The sequence below is a fragment of the Mizuhopecten yessoensis genome, unplaced genomic scaffold, assembly GCF_002113885.1.
Source record: "Mizuhopecten yessoensis strain PY_sf001 unplaced genomic scaffold, ASM211388v2 scaffold11099, whole genome shotgun sequence".
NCBI lineage: Eukaryota > Metazoa > Mollusca > Bivalvia > Pectinida > Pectinidae > Mizuhopecten > Mizuhopecten yessoensis.
In genome coordinates, this window is record NW_018408879.1 from 1,007,839 (window position 1) to 1,030,657 (window position 22,819).

Here is a 22,819-nt window from a genome sequence, read left to right on the forward strand (position 1 = left end):
ATTGATCAGGGATGTCTGTTTTGAGCACAAATGTCTAAAATGAGCAGATATGTAAGTTCTAATATTGATCAGGGATGTCTGTATTGAGCATAAATGTCTCAAATGAGCAGATATGTAAGCTTTAACATTGAGCAGGGAAGTCTGTATTGAGCACAAATGTCTAAAATGAGCAGATATGTAAGTTCTAATATTGATCAGGGATGTCTGTATTGAGCACAAATGTCTAAAATGAGCAGATATATAAGTTCTAATATTGATCAGGGATGTCTGTATTGAGCACAAATGTCTAAAATGATTAGATATGTAAGTTCTAACATTGAGCAGGGATGTCTGTATTGAACACAGATTTCTAAAATAATCAGATATGTAAGCTTTAACATTGAGCAGCAATTTCTGTATTGAGCACAAATGTCTAAAATGATTAGATATGTAAGTTCTAACATTGAGCAGGGATGTCTGTATTGAACACAGATTTCTAAAATAATCAGATATGTAAGCTTTAACATTGAGCAGCAATTTCTGTATTGAGCACAAATGTCTAAAATGAGCAGATATGTAAGTTCTAATATTGATCAGGGATGTCTATTTTGAGCACAAATGTCTAAAATGAGCAGATATGTAAGTTCTAATATTCATCAGGGATGTCTGTATTGAGCACAGATGTCTAAAATAATCAGATATGTAAGCTTTAACATTGAGCAGCAATTTCTGTATTGAGCACAGATGTCTTAAATAAGCGGATATGTAATATTTGAAAAAGAAAATATTTATCAAAGTCAAACAAGACCTAAGAAACTAACAAGAAACCTTTAAATTTAACAAAGTTATAAATGGCCTGTATATGTCAGGAATGAAGCCACCTTGCTGTTTATGCCTATATCCAGTACAACCCTTAAAAGCTTCACACATTTTTAACCATGATACTAAAACCCAAGATGTCACCAAATTTTGGATGTATGACCATCGTCATACAATACTTAGAACCTACTATAGTGGACACTTCTGAAAGTGATGCCTATTAATGGTTCAATTTGTCCTGGTTACAGCCCACAGAGACCAATAGAGATTACACAAGCCAGACAGTGGGTCGCAAAACCAGAATCCAGGGAGTGGAATCATGTGGCAGAGAAAGGTCAGAGAAACCAATCAGGATCATACTCACAGGTAATGTGTCTAATAACCTACAATGTACACAGCTCAGGTGATGAGCCCACAGCTTTGAGGGGGGTGTCTACCCAGTCATCAGACACTGTACATGTGTTGATAGGACAGCTCAGGTGGTGTGCCCACAGCTGTGTCTACCCAGTCGTCAGGCACTGTACATGTGTTGATAGGACAACTCAGGTGGTGTGCCCACAGCTTTGAGGGGGGTGTCTACCCAGTCATCAGGCACTGTACATGTGTTGATAGGACAGCTCAGGTGGTGTGCCCACAGCTGTGTCTACCCAGTCCTCATATGATGTGTTAACCCTGTCCTAAGGTGATGATGTGTCTACTCAGTCCTCAGGTAATGTGTTTACCCTGTCCTAAGGTGATGCGTCTACCCAGTCCTCAGGTGATGTGGTCTACCCAATCTTAGCTCAATGATGAATCATCTAAACCTGTCTGATGCTATGAACAATGCTGGTTGTTTGGTAAATTAGTTGTCATAATAGCTAAGCTAATAATTATGATAATTGTTTTGTTTTTATTTGATTCACTACCATTGTTGAAGCTTATATGACATTCAATCCCAGTGCATGAAATCATTAAGTTTTGTATCCCGTACACTTGTTAATATTACAACAGTTCTCAATAAACACAAATCATTACCACATGGAGCAAGAGATATAAGCTGTCTTACAGATGTTGTTTTCTGTAACCTAAACATGGAAAGACTGCTTTTCATCTTTATCTTATACAAAATGCTGTACGGTCAATAGCGAGGTTTTTTTATGGTTGAATGTCAACCTAAAAATGATGTAGGTCAGAGTTCAACTTCAAAATAAATGATAAAGGCATATCTCAATCTTCATAGCAGCTACTACAGCCTGACAAAATACTAAAAAGACACTTCAGGGAAAACCTCAAAGCATTTAATTAAATTTGAATGAAAAGTACTGAAAAATCTATATTACACATGGCAAGGGAGAAAAGCGTTTGCCATTTCTATTCCACATGGTACAGAGCCTGAGATAATAGTGTTACAGTATCGGGACTATTGAGGCTAGTGGGCAACAGACAAGCGTTGAAACACTTGAGCTGTCAAAAACAATTCTCCTTCCTCTAAATAGTTTACATACAGTCTGCAGACCTTTTCCCTCACAATATCAGCAATCATCTCATTCTTGTTCCCTAGCTATGTTATACTCTTAAGCTTGTAGTCCATCGATCAGTGAAATGATGGGTTTGAGTTTATGCTGAGATACTGGAATGTTTTCGATATTTGAAGTGACTGTCTGCAAGTTTGAAGGGTTTCACTATGTCAAATTATATGTCGACTCATTTCCTTCAATTTGATTATTTAAAAAAAACTTTATCAAGACTACATGTATGAAAATTTTCTATGAAAATTAAAAGTTAACATTATTTTTTGTTTAGCATATATGATTTATTAGCAATAAATAAATTAAGAAATGACAAAAGATCAATTAGTGCAGACTTGATCACGTATGCTGATGGCCAATGAGATATGCAAAGTATTTATCTACTGAAAACATGATACAGTTGATAAAGAGTTAACAGAAACTAAAGCACCATTAATGTAACAGCGAGGAATTATGAGATTATGTAATGTATTCAAAAATAGTTACACATCAAAACATCCCACGTGAGCCATGACTCTACCAGTCTACATACTGGAAACCTTTTAACTCTCATCGCCCAAAAACACATTGAATCTTTACAGGATGGAGCTGGGAACTGGTTTAGCAATTAACCTGATTGCAAATGCTAGAAAACTCAGACATTTGTAAATTGTCTTGAAGAAGGGTGAAAAAAGTGTAGCTATGTAACTGATAATTATGTCCTGTTAAAGAGCGATGCCTGGAAGAGGATCGCTCGCAAATGTACGGCATGAGAGCGGATTATCCTCCTCTGTGCTATTACACACGCAATTCAATAAAGACAGAATCGTTTCCTCCCCGTAAATAGGATGATCTGTGCTACTGTTTTCACCACATATTTTGTACAGCACATCACAACTATAGTAAGCACACTGGCCAACCTGCCACAATTGTGTACAGTAGCTATTTCACCATCTCTGTGGCACTACCTTATCTATAGCGGTGGAGGAGCCAGGAATGTAGAGGGGAAAGGCCAGCATACAGACACAGATAATAGAGATGAAGAAACTTACTGCAACACCAATACTTTTATTTTATAGCAAAAGCAAAGAAAACAAGCACCTACCTTTCATCCATCCAGAAAATGTAACGTCTCAAATTGTATTACGTACATCTCCTTACATTTCCGTTGGCGATATTTTGAAGAAATGCATGTGTATGTAAACAGGTAGTAATAAACACTTTGTATTAATGTTGCGACTTCCTCAAGGTATCGCAAGCACCAAGGTCTCTCGTGTTCTCACCACACAGCATTAACCTCACGGCATGCGCGTGAAATGCATGTGCTTTGGTGTGATGTATAGCCTGGTCTGTAGACTGGGCTTCCGCCTCCTAGCCCTCTACACAGCACTATGTGACAACCTACTGTTGGTGATTGACACAGCAAGAAAAAGGCATCTGCATGCGAGCCGGGGCAGACACACACTGCTGTCGGGACTGGGGGCTGTATCACTACTCTTAACTGATCAATATATTGATATGCCTTACTATTAAATAATCAGCTAATCCCTTGTGGTTTGCCTGAGATTGGTCTCTACATAGCACTGGAGAAAGATTTAAATACTTAGGGGAAATCCACACTGACAATCTAGTCAAAAGTCACAACCCCACCACCATAAATACACCCAATAGCATGACATCAACATGTGTCTGTAACAACCAAGTCTGTGATGATGAGCAATAAAGTGACAATCTTTTCAGTGAGGTCCTGCCCAGACCTTATTAGATGTTCTATAAACGACCTGTCTGGACAGTCCAAAAACATAGTTCAGCTTCAAACCTTACACATATAGGACAGAGATTCCTTACACTGACCAGTCAATACAAATAGACAGAGATACCTTACACTGACCAGTCTATACAGGGTGACAGAGATAACTTACACTGACCAGTCTATACAGAGAGACAGAGATACCTTACACTGACCAGTCTATACAGGGAGCTAGACAGCGATACTTTACACTTACCAGTCTAAACATTGTGACAGAGAAACCTTACACTGACCAGTCTATACAGAGAGACAGAGATACCTTACACTGACCAGTCTATACAGGGAGCTAGACAGCGATACTTTACACTTACCAGTCTAAACATTGTGACAGAGAAACCTTACACTGACCAGTCAAAACAGGGTGACAGAGAAACCTTACACTGACCAGCCTAAACAGGGTGACAGAGAAACCTTACACTGACCAGTCTATACAGGGAGATAGACAGCGATACTTTACACTTACCAGTCTAAACATGGGGACAGAGAAACCTTACACTGACCAGTCTATACAGAGAGACAGAGATTCCTTACACTGACCAGTCTATACAGAGAGACAGAGAAACCTTACACTGACCAGTCTATACAGAGAGACAGAGAAACCTTACACTGACCAGTCTATACAGGGAGCTAGACAGCAATACTTTACACTTACCAGTCTAAACATTGTGAAAGAGAAACCTTACACTGACCAGTCTATACAGGGAGACAGGGATACCGTTTAATGACCAGTCTATACCGGGTGACAGAGATACATTACACGGACCAGTCTATACAGGGCGACAGAGATACCGTTTAATGACAAGTATATACAGAGTGACAGAGATACATTACACGGACCAGTCTAAACATGGTGACAGAGAAACCTTACACTGACCAGTCTATACAGGGTGACAGAGATGCCTTACACTGACCAGTCTATACAGGGAGACAGAGATACCGTTTAATGACCAGTCTATACAGGGTGACAGAGATACATTACACTGACCAGTCCATACAGGGAGACAGAGATACATTACACTGACCAGTCTATACAGGGAGACAGAGATACCGTTTAATGACCAGTTTACACTCCTGCCTTTTCTATATCTGGTCCCCTGATAAATCACTTTAGCAAGGACCTGTTACCATAAACAATGAGGTATATAATTCAGTTGATTAACAGTCCTTCAAGAATTATTGAAAACATAGTTGTATGACTTTTGAACTAGACTGGAGTCGTTGGAAACCTTTTTCTAAGATCTTTGGACAAGCCTTTCTGTATAGGATAAATCTCGAGCAAACGTTGGTTAAGTGATTTGGAAGCACAGGGTGCTTCCAAATCACTTACGGTAAACCTCCGGTCAGTTCGAATTGGCGGATAGTTCGAACACGTATTTTTTTCAATAAAAACAATAATTTTCTAGCTAGTGATAGTTCAAACTCTGATTGACCCTATTTCGGATAGTCTGAACTTGTCAAATGAAAACGTAAAGTAAGAATTTTTTTCGGCAAACTCCATTGAAAGCTCGCGGCGATCGGCCCCGGAAAAATGCCAATACTTTGATCAACAGACACGTTTAGGGTAATGGGTTGTACATTGTATGTGTGAGCATTGCAGTACAGCTGTGACAGACAAACCATAAATATATGTCACAGATTTTAGCGTTGATTCATTTTTTACATTGTTTGAAAAATACATCGTGCACGAGACAGCCTATTTCAACTTAGGCCCCGACAATGTATAAATAACATGCGATCAGTACAAACTGATGTCACGCTGTACGGCTGTACGCTAAGAAATCACCTGTGTGTTGTCAAATACAGTGTTAACTAAGCATTTTGATTATTTTATTGCGACCAGACATCCCTTAATTATTGCCAATCAAGGTATTACCTGTAAACGTGTGCCCTCACACCAGGTAGGGCAGGACACGATGTCGCGGTAGGAATCGGCCGCCCAGCCATGGTGAGTGACGTGATTAGCATTCATGTCAAAGCCCAAACAATCCACAGGTGTCCCAATTAGCGATGGGTAATTTTGAAGGTGTCAAATAAGTTTATTAGGACTATATCACTTATAATTTAAAGCAGACATGTTGATGTTCTGACCTAATTTTACTAACATATAGACCTATATTTACTGTACAGTAGCGCTTTGTAAACGCAACAGGTTATGTAGACTATGTTTTCAATTTATTAAACGGACCATTCATTACGAAATAACATATACAATAGTTTCTGATTCAAATAAAACCTAACCACGCAGAGACTCAATATTTAGGTCTCTGATACAAGCTATAGCTATATATAGGTAGTCTTAACTTTTGTGTCACAAATGAAACGTGTACTGTTTCGGGGCCTACACAAGGGCCTCTGCTTCGCAACAACGATCATAATTATCACGAAATGAAGAAAGTTTAATGATCAATTAGCATTGAATTAAATAATATACTATCATTTTACCCATTTATAAATTAAGATGCCAGGCCGTCGTTGTTACGTATCGACCTTACATTGGATATATAGAGGTATACTCCGGTGAAGAAAATATGTTGGGTATATGATTGTGACTTGATTTGCACTTTGCCGAAATTTTTGCCGATAGTTCGAACTCACGCTTATTTTCTGAAGCATAATTTTGTATAATCCGAACAGGTTCATCAATATTTATTTAATTTTGTTCGAACTGACCGAAGGTTTACCGTAACCAACGTTTGCGAGGGATTTATCCTACTTGAAAACTTTCATATCCCAATTGGACCCCTAAACCTGGTATAGGTGGACAGTTGGATGATCAGTGAATGGAGTTGTTTACCTGTGTTGTCCACACCTGTAAAATGCACTTACTGACACAAACACATATAACCCCAAGGCATTAGTAAATGCCGATGGTATCCAAATGCGATCCAAATGGTATTGATATGAGCTGAGGTGTTCCGAGTACAAAAGTGTACTACTGCCAAGATGTTCAGTTAAGCTGATGATGTTTTTATTACGCAATCGACATTTACTAGTAAACGACCAGAATCCGATAGAGAGGTTGTACGAAGCCGAGGTTCTGGAACAACTGATATGTGAAAAAACCGGACATCGTTCGGATGCGGTCAGCACGTACAAACGCACCGGTGCAGAACAGGAGCAAGTAGCCTGCTCTGTTATACAAGGCACGAAATGGGAAACGTCTGGTCACAGTGAGGGCACAGGTATCGGTGGCAATAGCAATTTGTGCATCAAAATTCGTAAAGGGGATGTGTTGGTGGAAATCCCTGTTTGAATATATATTGTGAAATACGTAAAGCGGATGTGTTTGTGAAAACTTGAAACTTCGGCTAAGTGCCTTATACATGTATATATTACAACGGCTGACTATCGTGTACCACCAGGTATTAAAGTTGGAATTAAAATTACATTTACTATCTTTCATATTTATTTGTAATCGTTTTCTTTGTTTATCTGTTTTTGTGTCTACAGACCCTATTCAACAGATGGGCATTCTGGGTACGTTTGATATGACCCTGTGTGACCTGTTGGATAAGTGGTGATCCATTCATTAGATATTCAACCGCTAGCCGTTGGATAGTATGAATAGGTCACTACTTATCCAACAGTCACTCAACTTATCCAACGCCTAGCGGTTGAATAGGTGAACTAGTAAACACAATAGGTGACGTAATCGAAAGTTTTTAATGGAGTGTTAAAAACCTGTTCCTAAGATCTTTGGACAAGCCTTTCTTGGAGTGTTAAAAACCTGTTCCTAAGATCTTTGGACAAGCCTTTCTTGGAGTATCAACAACTTATTTCTAAGATCTTTGAACAAGCCTTTCTTGGAGTGTTAAAAACTCATTTCTAAGATCTTTGTACAAGCCTTTCTCGGAGTGTTAAAAACTCATTTCTAAGATCTTTGTACAGGCTTTTCTTTGAGTGTTAAAACTTATTTCTAAGATCTTTGGACAAACCTTTCTTTGAGTGTTGAAAACTTATTTCTAAGATCTTTGGGCAAACCTTTCTTTGAGTGTTGAAACCCTATTTCTAAGATCTTTGGACAAACCTTTCTTTGAGTGTTAAAACCTTATTTCTAAGATCTTTGGACAAACCTTTCTTTGAGTGTTGAAAACTTATTTCTAAGATCTTTGGGCAAACCTTTCTTTGAGTGTTGAAACCCTATTTCTAAGATCTTTGGACAAACCTTTCTTTGAGTGTTAAAAACTTATTTCTAAGATCTTTGGACAAACCTTTCTTAGAGTGTTGAAACCCTATTTCTAAGATCTTTGGACAAACCTTTCTTGAAGTGTTGAAAACCTATTTTTAAGACATTTTGAATCATTCTTACTTAGATTGTTGAAACCCCATCACTGAAGACAGATGATAAACATTATTAGTTCTGCGAAACAGTCTGTAATAGGAGCTGTCTGGCATCTAATGAAAATGTATGTTGTCGACCATACTCGTTTATCATTTACCAGTGTTCGCATATATTTTGGACCAAGATTGTAACAGATTAAGTACACTCATCCTAACATACATCATCGACAGCTGTTTATGGTTTCATTATCTGCAATAGATAATTTACATAAATGACCTTACCTGGATCAGTGGACTACCAGCCTTTTATCAACGGTCTAGGAACTCAGCTTCTTATGTCATTTACAATCATCCCTATTTTGTAGAGGTCCCATTGAGGTCAATTTTGTTCCAATTTAGCATCATATTCAAAACTCAAAGAAGACAACCTGTAAAATCAACAGAACCGCATTTGATTAAATCTTCTATGTATGTAAGTATATTATGCATTCATTTGCACCATGTTATGTTGTTCAGTTCTATGATAAGATGCCTTAACATTTCTTAATACTTGACAGGTGGAGAAACCTATTGTGTTATTCAAAGAAGCCATGAAGTAAAATGTGTGTAATGAACCTATGACATTGCACAAGGTCAATCACTAAAGTGACTTATTTGTAAGCAATTCCTCCGCTATGTAAACACAGTGTTGTATGTACATGTATGTGTATCTAAACTTTATTGTGAAGTCTGTGAGTTAAGTAGATCGAGTCAACACAAATCTTTTGCACAAGGCAAATCATCCCTGTTTATCATGGTAGCATTGAGTAGCAATGAAGTCAAGTTAATTCATTTGGCATGTTTACAAACAATTTCTCCATTAGACTGCCTCTCACTAAGCAGTAAACTACTGCTGTATCAATGATCTCAAAGCTTTACTCATTTCCCTATCTCCCTGTACAATCAGAATCATTTTGAAAAATTCAATATTAGCTGTAGGAGGTCTAACTGATTCTCTGCATAGTCCACACAAAAATTGATCAAACAATATGACTTGTTGACATTCTGTCCTAGTCGATGTTTTTGGTGTGTATATGTGTATTTAATGTAAACAAAATTATATCAGTGCATAATATTTAGGAGTACTTGAATTGGAGCCTGAGCTATATTCACTACAGTCAACCCTTATAATTACTAATCTGGTATCTTAAATATCCCGCTCATCTCAAACAGTACTGTATCGCATACATTTCAATTGACATTTTATTTTGTGTATTAAAATCTACAAAGCACTTCCTTGATTTGGTGTGTTTGTGTTTTACATCCTGCTAGCATTTATGGTCATTTAAGGATGAGCCATGTTTTGGTGGTGGATGAAAACCAGAGGACCTGGAGGAAAACCACTGACCAGTGTAGTATACCTGGTGACTGCCCCATGTACTGTATAGGCCTCAAACCTGCAACCCAGTGTTAGAGGGATATAGTGACTGTCAACAGAGTGACAGACTCCAAAACTGCTGGGCCACTGAAGCCCCTGCATCACTGACACATACTTTCATGGCCAAACATTATGTGACCATAAGCCAGGTATATTGTGGTTTTATTGACTATTGCATCTATACAAACACACAGGCATAAATAAACAGTGAACAGTCGATGTTACACAGTATAAATTTATCAAATAAAAAATACAGGAAGTCAATGTTATAATGACAAAAATAAAAGGACCATTAAAATGGCTTCATTTACAGAATGCATAGATAATGTCTAATAGCACATCACAAGATTTAAACATAGTGCTGACAGCTTTTATCAAAGAAATGCCTACTGATTTGAGATCTGATATATATGGACTTTGACTTCCTCATGGTTGATAAATTTTCTGTAACACTGGAGTTTCTATAGACAAAACACAGCAGAAGCTAGGGACAGGATATAGGAATTAGCAATGGTTGATCATAAAAGTGTGAAGATTTCCATTGTTTGTTTACACTTCAGACACAACTACGTATTGATAACAGGGGACGGTGGATTTAACACAATTTCAGTTTTTTGGCAGATGATAAGGAAAGTTGGAGATTGAAAGTGAAAGAGATGTTTGGAGGGTTGTGCTAAGCTGCAGCAGCTGTAGTTAATTGCTGCGCTACTCTATAGAACCATGTTGGCTCTTCACTGTACATACATATATTATGCAGTACTGACTCTACATTTAGTCCCAACTACATTAGTCCCAAAGTCTTGTCTACATTGTACACGTATGTACAAGTCCTGACTATGCTGTACAAGCATGTAGAAGTCCTTACTACATTTTATGTATATGTATATAAGTCCTGACTACATTGTACAAATTTGTTTTAGTCTTCATTCACTACATTGTACATTAAGTTCTGACTACATTGTACACATATGTATAAGTCCTGAATAACCTGTACAAGCATGTAGAAGTCCTTACTACATTGTTCACATATGTATAAGTCCTGACTATATTGAACACATATATATAAGTCCTGACTACATTGTACACAAATGTTTAAGTCCTGACTACATTGAACAAATGTGTGTTAGTCTTCACTACATTGTACATTAAGTCCTGACAACATTGTTCATATATGTATAAGTCCTGACTACATTGTACACATATGTATAAGTCCTGACTACATTGAACACATATGCATAAGTCCTGACTACATTGTACACATATGTATCAGTCCTGACTACATTGAACACATATGTATAAGTCCTGACTACATTGTACACATATGTATAAGTCCTGGCTACATTGTACACATATGCATAAGTCCTGACTATATTGAACACATATGTAGAAGTCCTGACTACCTTGTACACATATGTATTAGTCCTGACTACATTCAACACATATGCATAAGCCCTGACTACATTGTAACCATATGTATAAGTCCTGGCTACATTGTACACATATGTATTAGTCCTGACTACATTCAACACATATGCATAAGTCCTGACTACATTGTACACAAATGTATAAGTCCTGACTACATTGAACACATATGTAGAAGTCCTGACTACATTGTACACATATGTATAAGTCCTGACTACATTGTACACATATGTATAAGTCCTGAATAAGCTGTACAAGCATGTAGAAGTCCTTACTACATTGTACACATATGTATAGGTCCTGAGTCCTGAATAAGCTGTACAAGCATGTAGAAGTCCTTACTACATTGAACACATATGTTTAAGTCCTGACTACATTGTTCACATATGTATAAGTCCTAACTACATATTGTACACAAATGTATAAGTCCTGACTACATTGGACACAAATGTATAAGTCCTGACTACATTGTACACAAATGTATCAGTCCTGACTACATTGTACACAAATGTATAAGTCCTGCCTACATTGTACACATATGTGTAGGTCCTGAGTCCTGAATAAGCTGTACAATCATGTAGAAGTCCTTACTACATTGTACACATATGTATAAGTCCTGACTACATTGTACAAATGTGTGTTAGTCTTCATGATCACTACATTGTACATTAAGTCCTGACAACATTGTTCACATATGTATAAGTCCTGACTACATTGTACACATATGTATAAGTCCTGACTACATTGTACACATATGTATAAGTCCTGACTACATTGTACACAAATGTATAAGTCCTGACTACATTGTACACATATGTATAAGTCCTAACTACATATTGTACACAAATGTATCAGTCCTGACTACATTGTACACAAATGTATCAGTCCTGACTACATTGTACACACATGTATCAGTCCTGACTACATTGTACACAAATGCATCAGTCCTGACTACATTGTACACACTTGTATAAGTCCGGAGTACATAGTAGAATGTACAGTCCTGACTACACTATACAATTATGTACAAGCAATCCACCCTCTGGCCCTTTATAATGTACACATGCATGTATGTATATGTGAGGAGGGGACTAGTCCTAGCTCTATGAACTAACAACAATAGAGCCATATGGTGTACCATCTATGACAACCCATACATGGTCACAGCTGTCGTCATCACTGCCATTTATACTCTGTCATATTGTTTGTGCCTACATGTGTCAGAAAATTCAAACAGCTTAACTCTTTCTCAAATTTCTGATAAATATTTCCATTTTGAACACACAGTGATATCAACAAATCTGATAGGATGAAATGATCTTGTCAAGTTTGTAACAACTAATTTGATTGGCTGGAATCTATCTCAGATTTGCTTCAAGTAATTTGATTTGACATCATTCTTCCTCATACATATATTTTTGTCTGGTCAATACCATAGACTGTATAATGTTGAATCCTGTCAATGTCAGGTTTGAAAGCTTCAACCCCTACATTGTGGTAGTAAATCTAAAGTTTTCTTGATCGGGTCTATACCAATAGCAATCAAAAGGGGCCAAAGGCATATGAAAATATATTTATGAGATATTAAAATTCATAACCCTTTTAAAAGCCAATCATATAGTTGGAAAGGTTCACAGCTCGCCTGGATTTCAACAGACAGAAGCAAATCGATAGCAGTATGGAGACACTTTCAAACAAACTCAACATCTCTTCAAATAACTTCAACATCAAAAGAGTTCTGCACTTCGGTAAAATCAAGATACAAACTAAACCGGTCTCAAACACCAAAGAATCTTTGAAAAAACAACTAGATGAAAGCAAAAACATTTCAGAATTATTAATGATACACCATACATATTTAATTGCAACTAAATTCAGGAAGGGTTTTTTCAATTAAAGTTTATCTGCTCTACTTGATGTACAACCATATGTTTTTTGTGATCTATATCTGGTATCTAACACAGGATTTGTACACAACACCTCCTGTCTGGTATAGCATTCCACATACACACAGAAAAAAGGACAACAATGTGCATTTTTGCAGTGTGTTGATGCATTGTTACATCAATAATATGATACATTGACTCGTATGAATTTGACCTCATGCCCCTGTAAATAGCAATAACAAAACAATGTCCTTGTTTTCTGAATGATTTTGACAATGATACAGTTTAGCATTTTAATATTGGTCTGTTTATTGCAAATTTTCAAGAATACAGCCATGTTCTGAACTAATATATCTCATTACTTAGGAAAGCTGACAACGAAAGCTGCAAAGGATTAGGTCTTTTTCTAGTCTGAAACAACTGAATTTCTACTTTTAACTTTTTTTGATGGAGCGGGCATCTCCGCTCTCTCAATGATTTTTTTAAAGGAAATAGTCAATCATTTCTGACAAGTCTGTCCCAAAATAACTCATGTGCATAGCTGTATGACCTACAGGTCATGTACTCGATCATTATGTAAATGATTACTAAATGACAATCAACACTGCACAAACTGTATAAGGATCATTTGAAAAAGCTCATACCTGCTTGACAGATGTACAGGACATATGTCAGATATTTAATAGAACAAATAAAAGACATTCACATATAACTCAACAAAAACAACCAGACATTGAACAGATCATATATATGACAGGAAGGCATATTGGTGAAAAAGAAACTACTTCATAAATGGTTCTATGACATGAGAAGTCTGACTACTCTTAACAAGCTTTTAGGAAGTTGTGTCTCTTCACAAAAGCTTCCTAGTTTTTGGTATAAGGTAAGAAAACAATGCTACCAATGTCTGGGATGTACTTTCAGGAGGAATTAGTGTGATGCTAGTGACACGACTATGATGATGCCACCATCAGGAGGGGGCAGCACAAGTTACAGGAAGTTATTATATATGACCTTGACATTGGACAGCAGGTGGGCACTTAGTTTACAGTGATGGCAATTTAAGTGCTTGCAGTTGTAGATTTCTTTTTTTCAAATGAGGTAAATGTTGACCAAATGTTTGACACGTGTGGCAGAAACGTGAGCCATATAGATCAGTAGATCCAAGTTGTTTAAGCATGGTTATCTTAACATAACTAAACTTTTTATTTAGAATATTTAAAATAAAAAAGATTCAAATTTATTATCTAAACAACATATCTATATTTATTTTTAAAAAAGTCTGTGCCAAAAAAAAGATGGTTACAATTGTACCTTCTGAAATATTGACAAAAGGTTTTCATTCACTAACTTTGAGTTAACAACTTGCAAAGCTTTTGAAGTATTCATCAGCAAGACCCAAGTATTGTTAGCTTTATTCAATTACTAAAATTTTCAAAATATTTTTTTCCACAATATCAAGAAGCACATCTCAATACTTCCAAATCTGATCACCTCATTCAAATATCACATGAGTAGTGTGTCCTGTGAAATTTGAAGCTAATGAATTGCTCATGTAATAATGTTTCTGTTATAAAACTGGGTGAAGGCCTCTATGCTTTATCGTGTATACCACATGTGGAACAGGAACCAAATGTAGCAGACTTCTGTCTCACAGATCACATGGCATGTATGAGTAACAGAACAACATTGATCAAGACAGTTCAACGAAGTAGGATACACTGTAACACATATTTGAGATATTTGGGAAAACTAATATTGTTTGTCATTAAAAATTCCAGATACATTTTTCATGGTTTGGATATCTCCAATACCCTTTGCCTGAAGTCTTTGTTTTGTTTTGGTGTCATGGAAGTTTACTTGAATGGAATGGCTAAGTAGATATTGAATACCTAGTGTATCCCCCACTTTTCTAATGGTCAAACAATGACTTAATTATGTTTGACTAAATGCTAGCATCCTAAGGATCTGTGATCTGATACTGATATTTCAAAATTTTCCAACTTCAGTGGTTTTAAAAATGAAGGAACATAAAATAACTTTGACAGATCCTTTTCTTCAGTGTAGGGGCATAAATTGGCAATGTGCAGTATGGTATTTCAATCTCAAGATGCAGGAAATGCAATTTCCTTGCCTTCAGCTTTTCAAAAGTTTCCAATTCCAGTTGATTAAAATATGAAGAAATATCAATTTAAAAAAAAAACGGTATGTGGGTCACTTTTTCTTTAAGAGAAGGGGAATAAAACCAATAAAAATTCCAATATGAGTTATCTTTTAGCAGTGTATTGTAGCAGGTCATTATTTTTTCAATGCCTCCGCTAGTCTTTCTCTCTAGCCGACACAGTAGGAAACGGTTAGTATTTTACCAGGGTGACATTGATAAAATACATTCTGAATGTCAGTGTATGACGCTTCAGGTGGGGGTTGGCGATTAAGATTTATGTTAACGAGGGTCATATTTGTAGGCGGATTGGTCGAGTGGTTAACACTCCGGCCTTCCAAGCAGGCGGACGGGGTTCGATCCCCGAAGTCGCCGTACGCATGGAATATAAGAGAAAGTGTTTTTCTCCTGCCCACACAACTCCAACAACCCAGATGGAGTATAAAATGGTCTGGTGTGGGTGTTGCGGTATCTGTGCTGTAGTATTCAAGTGAGGTGGCACTATAAATGATACCGTTGGAAGCACGGTTCCACTACAAACATAACACGATACAACTCCAGCACACACGCAGGCATATATACACACATAGGGAGNACTGTTCAATAAGTTTGAATACGGACTTAGAAATCATATAACTTGGTTTCTTAGTGCGGTAAGAAATTGCAGTTGCANTTGTATTGACTGTATAACATTGTATATCTATGTACTGTAAAGCGCTTTAGAGTGGCTTATGTTAGCTAGATAGGGCACTATATCAAATGTTGTATATTATTATTATTATTATATCTTTGACCCAGTGCAAAACTTTTCTACGCCATGTGGCAGATTTTGCCGGCCCCCTCCTTCCTTCAACAGTCATATACTCACTATTGGATATTGCATAATGACAACATGTATTATGNCAGGTGACGTTATCGGCGCTATTTTTAGCAGGGCTTTCCCGAACAATTCAAGTGGTCAAACTGGACATTTGGAACGGACTATGAATATGGGGATAGCGAGGTAACATAAGTGGAAGTGCATACAATACATATATTCATTAAAAAAAAAAACGCCTTTTCACGTGATGTCCCTTTAAAGTCAGTGTGTAGCGTATACATGTTTGTATTTTATGTCGTTTTTAGACTAAATTTCATATTACACTGGTATTACTGGTATTACTGGTTGTCCTTTGCCTTTTGTATACTAGAGTATGGCTTGCTGTGTGCACGTGGCTCATGTTAAGAATTGCACACTATAAATACATGATGGATATCACTAATGTATGACAGTGGGTGAGATTTTTACTGTTTTTACACTGCATAAATACATAATTACGTTATAATGATTACTGTCTGTATAGAACATTTTTTTTGTGTTTGTTTTATCTAAAAAAATAATATTATACAACGCAATGTACAAACACTTGTGTATCACATATGTAATACGTAGTTACTGAAAATCTCAAACACAGTAATCTTACTTCCACTTTCAGACAAACAATTATTGTCATTTTAATGCCTTGTCTGTATAGAATTGACTAATGAAATGATATGGATATAATAACACATGCACAGAAATGAAATTCATGATTTTCATGCTTTGATCTCCCCCCTCCCCCTAATTCAATCTATCCAGGAACAGGAGTGTAAACCTATAGTGGAACAACATCAGCCCCGACACTTTAACTGCCGCGGTGATGTAAAACTGCTGTTAACCTATACTACACAAGACACTGAACAAATCTATTACATTTTATGGTTTTGTTGTTTAAGATGGAGAATTACGTTTTTTAGAAAAAGAAAAAATATCCAATAAAATAGTGAAATGCAATAAAATTGTTCGGATTTCAAATAATTTCCTAGACACAATTTATGGCCGGATGAGTTTGAGTAATTCAAACAATTAAAAGTGTGCATATATCTGTTACTTCCTGTAATATATAATGCTTGTGAAACAATACTAGTCAAATCATTCACCTGTGGGTGGGTAAAGCATCACCAACACTAATTATAGTGGTCTAACTTATTATGTCTTTTTATACCAGAATCAATAGAACGGCCAACAACAGTATTTATTAATTCTTACCAATCTGATTGTCCTAATTCAAGATTATGCTAAACAACAACCCAAAGCCTTCCCAAGAGACTACATTCCTATGATATTTATTGAGAATTAACGTTTTTGACTTTTCTTGCTCAACCGCGGTGGGGTTCATAAACCACCTGTCACTAATACGGAGAGACGTAATTCCCAAAACAAAAGTATATTGTCATGGACAAAACTTAGATCCAAGGTCAAACTAACATGCAACGCTCATCTCTGATCATCCACAGGACCAGGAATGCAGGGATTAGAGAAAAAGTGACGTGTGAAGATTGATTTATCCTACATGAAACAGATTGGTAAGTAAAGAATCAAACGGCTAAAATGTGTAGCATCAGACAGTTGGGTAGGTGGAGTATCAGATAGCTTGGTAGGTGGAGTATCCGACAGCTTGGTAGGTGGAGTATCAGACAGTTTGGTAGGTTGAGTAACAGACAGTTTGGTAGGTTGAGTAACAGACAGTTTGGTAGGTGGAGTATCAGATAACTTGGTAGGTGGAGTATCAGACAGTTTGGTAGGTGGAGTATCAGACAGTTTGGTAGGTGGAATATCAGACAGCTTGGTAGGTGGAGTACCAGACAGTTTGATAGGTGGAGTATCAGACAGCTTGGTAGGTGGAGTATCAAACAGTTTGATAGGTGGAATATCAGACAGTTTGGTAGGTGGAATATCAGACAGCTTGGTAGGTGGAGTATCAGACAGTTGGGTAGGTGGAATATCAGACAGTTTGGTAGGTGGAATATCAGACAGCTTGGTAGGTGGAGTACCAGACAGTTGGGTAGGTGGAGTATCAGACAGCTGGGTAGGTGGAGTATCAGACAGCTTGGTAGGTGGAGAAACAGACAGTTGGGTAGGTGGAGTATCAGACAGTTTGGTAGGTGGAAAATCGCACAGTTTGGTAGGTGGAGTATCAGACCGCTTGGTAGGTGGAGTATCAGACAGTTTGGTAGGGGGAGTATCAGACAGTTGGGTAGGTGGAGTATCAGACGGTTTGGTAGGGGGAGTATCAGACAGTTTGGTAGGGGGAGGATCAGACAGTTTTGTAGGTGGAGTATCAGACAGTTGGGGAGGTGGAGTATCAGACAGTTTGGTAGGTGGAAAATCGCACAGTTTGGTAGGTGGAGTATCAGACCGCTTGGTAGGTGGAGTATCAGACAGTTTGGTAGATGGAGTATCAGACAGTTTGGTAGGTGGAGTATCGGACAGTTTGGTAGACGGAGTATCGGACAGTTTGGTAGGTTGAGTATCAGACAGCTTGGTAGGTGGAGTATCAAACGGTTTGGTAGGTGGAGCATCAGACAGTTTGGTAGGTGGAATATCAGACAGCTTGGTAGGTGGAGTACCAGACAGTTGGGTAGGTGGAGTATCAGACAGTTTGGTAGGTTGAGTATCAGACAGCTTGGTAGGTGGAGTATCCGACAGCTTGGTAGGTGGAGAATCAGACAGTTTGGTAGGTGGAGTATCAGATATAGCTTGGTAGGTGGAGTATCAGATAGTTTGGTAGGTGGAATATCAGACAGTTTGGTAGGTGGAGTATCAGACAGTTGGGGAGGTGGAGTATCAGACAGTTTGGTAGGTGGAAAATCGCACAGTTTGGTAGGTGGAGTATCAGACCGCTTGGTAGGTGGAGTATCAGACAGTTTGGTAGGTGGAATATCAGACAGCTTGGTAGGTGGAGTACCAGACAGTTGGATAGGTGGAGTATCAGACAGCTTGGTAGGTGGAGTATCAGACAGTTTGGTAGGTGGAGTATCGCACAGTTTGGTAGGTGGAGTATCAGACAGCTTGGTAGGTGGAATATCCGACAGCTTGGTAGGTGGAGTATCAGACAGTTGGGTAGGTGGAGTATCAGACAGTTGGGTAGGTGGGGTAACAGACGGTTTGGTAGGTGGAGTATCAGACAGCTTGGTAGGTGGAGTATCAGACAGTTTGGTAGGTCCAGTATCAGATAGCTTGGTAGGTGGAGTATCAGAAAGTTTGGTAGGTGGAGTATCAGACAGCTTGGTAGGTGGAGTATCAGACAGCTTGGTAGGTGGAGTATCAGACAGTTTGGTAGGTGGAGTATCAGACAGTTTGGTAGGTGGAGTATCACACAGCTTGGTAGGTGGAGTATCAAACAGTTTGATAGGTGGAATATCAGACAGTTTGGTAGGTGGAGTATCAGACAGTTGGGTAGGTTGAGTAACAGACAGTTTGGTAGACGGAGTATCGGACAGTTGGAATTGGTAGTCACAAAAACCACAAAAAAAGTACAGGATTATAACTTAATAAACTAGTAAACTTCCTTATGTAAGGGAGATAATCCTTATTAAGATATGGAACTGGACCAAACATTTGCTTATCTATGGCCAACAATAGGGAAATTAAAGAAAACACATATCACCAATTTATTTATTGACAATTGGTATTTATCGACAGGTGATAGCTATAAACAGGTGGTAGCTGTAGACAGGTGGTAGTTAAACAGGTGGTAGTCATAAATGCGGAAATTATAGATAGATGGAAGTTATTGGCAAGTGGTAGTTATAGACAGGTGATATAGACAGATGATATAGACTGGTGGTTATAGAGAGCTGTTAGCTAAAGATAGGCGATATAGACAAGTGGTACTAGTAGTTATAGACAGGTGATATAGACAGGTGGTACGCATATACAAGTAGTTATAGACAGGTGATATAGACAGGTGGTACGTATATATAAGTAGTTATAGACAGGTGATATAGACTACTTATAGTTATAGACAGGTAATATAGACAAGTGTTATGGGTTTTTATAGAGAGTTATTAGCTAAAGACAGGTGATAGCTTTGTACAGGTGGTACTGGTAGTTATAGACAGGTGATACTAGTGGTAATAGAGGTGTTGTATAGGTGGTACTGGTAGTTATTATACATTTAAAGTATGGGGTTGAGGGATATAGCAAGTTTCTGGTGTCCCGAGACCAGGTCTATTTCCCAAGGCGAAGCCGAGGGAAATAGGCATGGTCAAGGGACACCAGAAACATGCTATATCCCTCAACCCCATACTTTAACTGTTTTATTATACCGATACACACTGGACAGATGATTTTAACTTGAAAATATTTGTAAGCCATATAAGCTGTATTGTATAGCTTCATGTCCGATGGCAATGGAGCCAAATGCTTCCTTGTGCGGTAGCAAGCTCCGCCCACCTCCTGCATCGCTTCTGAATTCGGAAGCAAGCTCCGCCCACCTCCCGCGTCACTTCCGAGTTCGATAACAAGCTCCGCCCACCTTTCGCCTGATTGGCTCAACGGAAACACCCAAGTGTAGGTGTGTTTTAGTTTGCAGACTAACACACACGACTAAAACACAGTTAGGCAAAAGTGGGGATATATTCGATTTAACCAATAACTTTTATATAGAGTAAATAAAGTAGAGGTATAATAAAGACAGGTGATACTAGTGGTTATAGAGAGGTGTTGTATAGGTGGTACTGGTAGCTATACACAAGTGTAAAGACAGGTGATAGTTATGTACAGGTAGTAGAGATAGTTACAGATATGTGATACTAGTGGTAATAGAGGTGTTGTATAGGTGGTACTGCAGGTAGCTATACACAAATGTAAAGACAGGTGATAGTTATGTACAGTTAGTAGTGATAGTTACAGATATGTGATACCAGTGGTTATTGACAGGTGTAAGCCATTGACATCACGGTTAATTAATGTTGATTGATGATTACAACTGATTTCATGTAACAGGAAAATGAGAAATGCACTGAAAGACTGTAATTCAAACCCTGAACCCTCTGACCCTACTCCACCGATTGAGCTACCTGGTCACAGATGAATGACTCAGTCCAGTTCTGCTATATTCCTCCCTTCTTCAATGGAACTTCCAACAACGAAGACATGCGAGACCCTTAACTAGCTCCCACGGGTATATTTCGTTTGGCACCAAATGTAACAGGAGAAAAAGAAATGCATGGCCAGACCAGGATTTCGAACTCAGGACCATATGAACTCTAGGTGGACGCTCTACCAATTGAGCTACCTGGTAATAACAGAGGTTACACCTGTTCACCTTTCAACATGATTGGCTCTGTTATCTATTTAACTGTTTATTGAGTCTGCTACTGTTGGATTGAGACTTGGGTGAACATTGGGTGTCACTACTATATTACTCTACTAAAGCAATATCAGTAAAATCTGGCTGATGTAATTAGTAATTATATAAGTGTCAGAAACTGAACATTTTTCAACCAGCACTTTGATCATGAGCTATTGGAGCAAGCCAAGATACATAAACATGGTAGCGGCACTAGCCACACTAAACATATTACAGAGGCTTGTATATAACTCAGAGTTAGTAACTAGACACTGAGACAGAAGGTCAAAGTATCAATCATCAAGGTTATTTCCAGTTCTAATGTCAGACAAGTTTTTTCTGACAAAAATGCATTAAGAGAAAAAACGGTGTTTTGCAATGACAACGTCACAACCGAACTAGTATTGCAACCTGCAGACTTGGTTTATCATGGCCCTCCATGTACATTAGGTTACAGATAGGAGGTAATTAAGTGTTCCCATTTGGTAATAATGTGCCTGGTGTTCTAAGAACTTCAGCTTGCCTGACAGTAGAACATTTTGCCTTTACAACAACTGTTAGACATGCCAGTGATATACCCAGGATTGCATGTCTGAGGAAAAAGTTGAGCAGTCATCAGCATGTCAACACCCATTAGTTACTATGGAGAAAGGTCCAACAGCATATCTAATTGCTACCAAGCAATAGCAAATATCATGGCAAACAGTTTCTGAATATCAAATATTTCAGGAACTAAACCATTCCACAGTCTGAGCCATGTAATACTGCGAGGACCAAGATAGAACAAAACCACTCCAGTCAGAACCATGTAATACTGCGAGGACCAAGATAGAACTAAAACCACTCCACAGTCAGAACCATGTAATACTGCAAGGGGCAAGATAGAACTAAACCACTCCACAGTCAGAACCACGTAATACTGCGAGGACCAAGATAGAAAGACCAAGATAGAACTAAAACCACTCCACGGACGGGAACCATGTAATACTGCAAGGGTCAAGATAGAACTAAACCAATCCACAGCCAGAACCATGTAATACTGCGAGGAGAAAGATAGAACTAAACCACTCCACAGTCAGACCATGTAATACTGCAAGGGGCAAGATAGAACTAAACCGCTCCAGTCAGAACCATGTAATACTGCGAGGACCAAGATAGAACTAAACCACTCCACAGTCAGACCATGTAATACTGCGAGGAGAAAGATAGAACTAAACCACTCCACAGTCAGACCATGTAATACTGCGAGGACCAAGATAGAACTAAAACCACTCCACAGTCAGAACCCTGTAATACTGCGAGGACCAAGATAGAACTAAACCAATCCACAGTCAGAACCATGTAATACTGCGAGGACCAAGATAGAACTAAACCACTCCACAGTCAGACCATGTAATACTGC

At 38.1% G+C, this 22,819-nt stretch overlaps 2 protein-coding genes across 2 annotated transcripts in view; both read right to left on the reverse strand.

The window, feature by feature from the left end:
* LOC110465704 (tolloid-like protein 1) overlaps nt 1-3,732 on the reverse strand; it is a 304,885-nt gene extending 301,153 nt beyond the window's left edge. The window contains exon 1 of the mRNA XM_021521705.1: nt 3,391-3,732. The gene's annotated coding sequence lies outside the window, so the exon portion shown is untranslated. The remainder of the gene's footprint in view (nt 1-3,390) is intronic.
* Nucleotides 3,733-17,630: 13,898 nt separating this feature from the next.
* Nucleotides 17,631-20,528, reverse strand: LOC110465718 (extensin-1-like). The gene is made up of 3 exons (XM_021521727.1): nt 20,520-20,528; nt 19,030-19,444; nt 17,631-18,820 (listed from the first exon to the last, which is right to left on the reverse strand). Exons 1-3 carry the CDS (start codon nt 20,526-20,528, stop codon nt 17,631-17,633), a joined length of 1,614 nt encoding a protein of 537 aa, XP_021377402.1.
* Nucleotides 20,529-22,819: the final 2,291 nt, after the last annotated feature.

What these genes read in the sequence shown, in the direction of transcription:
- LOC110465718 (XM_021521727.1), bottom strand. An exon ending in TCCACCTATCCAACTGTCTG is followed by an intron (nt 18,821 to 19,029) that starts GTACTCCACCTA and finishes CCACCTACCAAG; the next exon opens with CTATATCTGATACTCCACCT.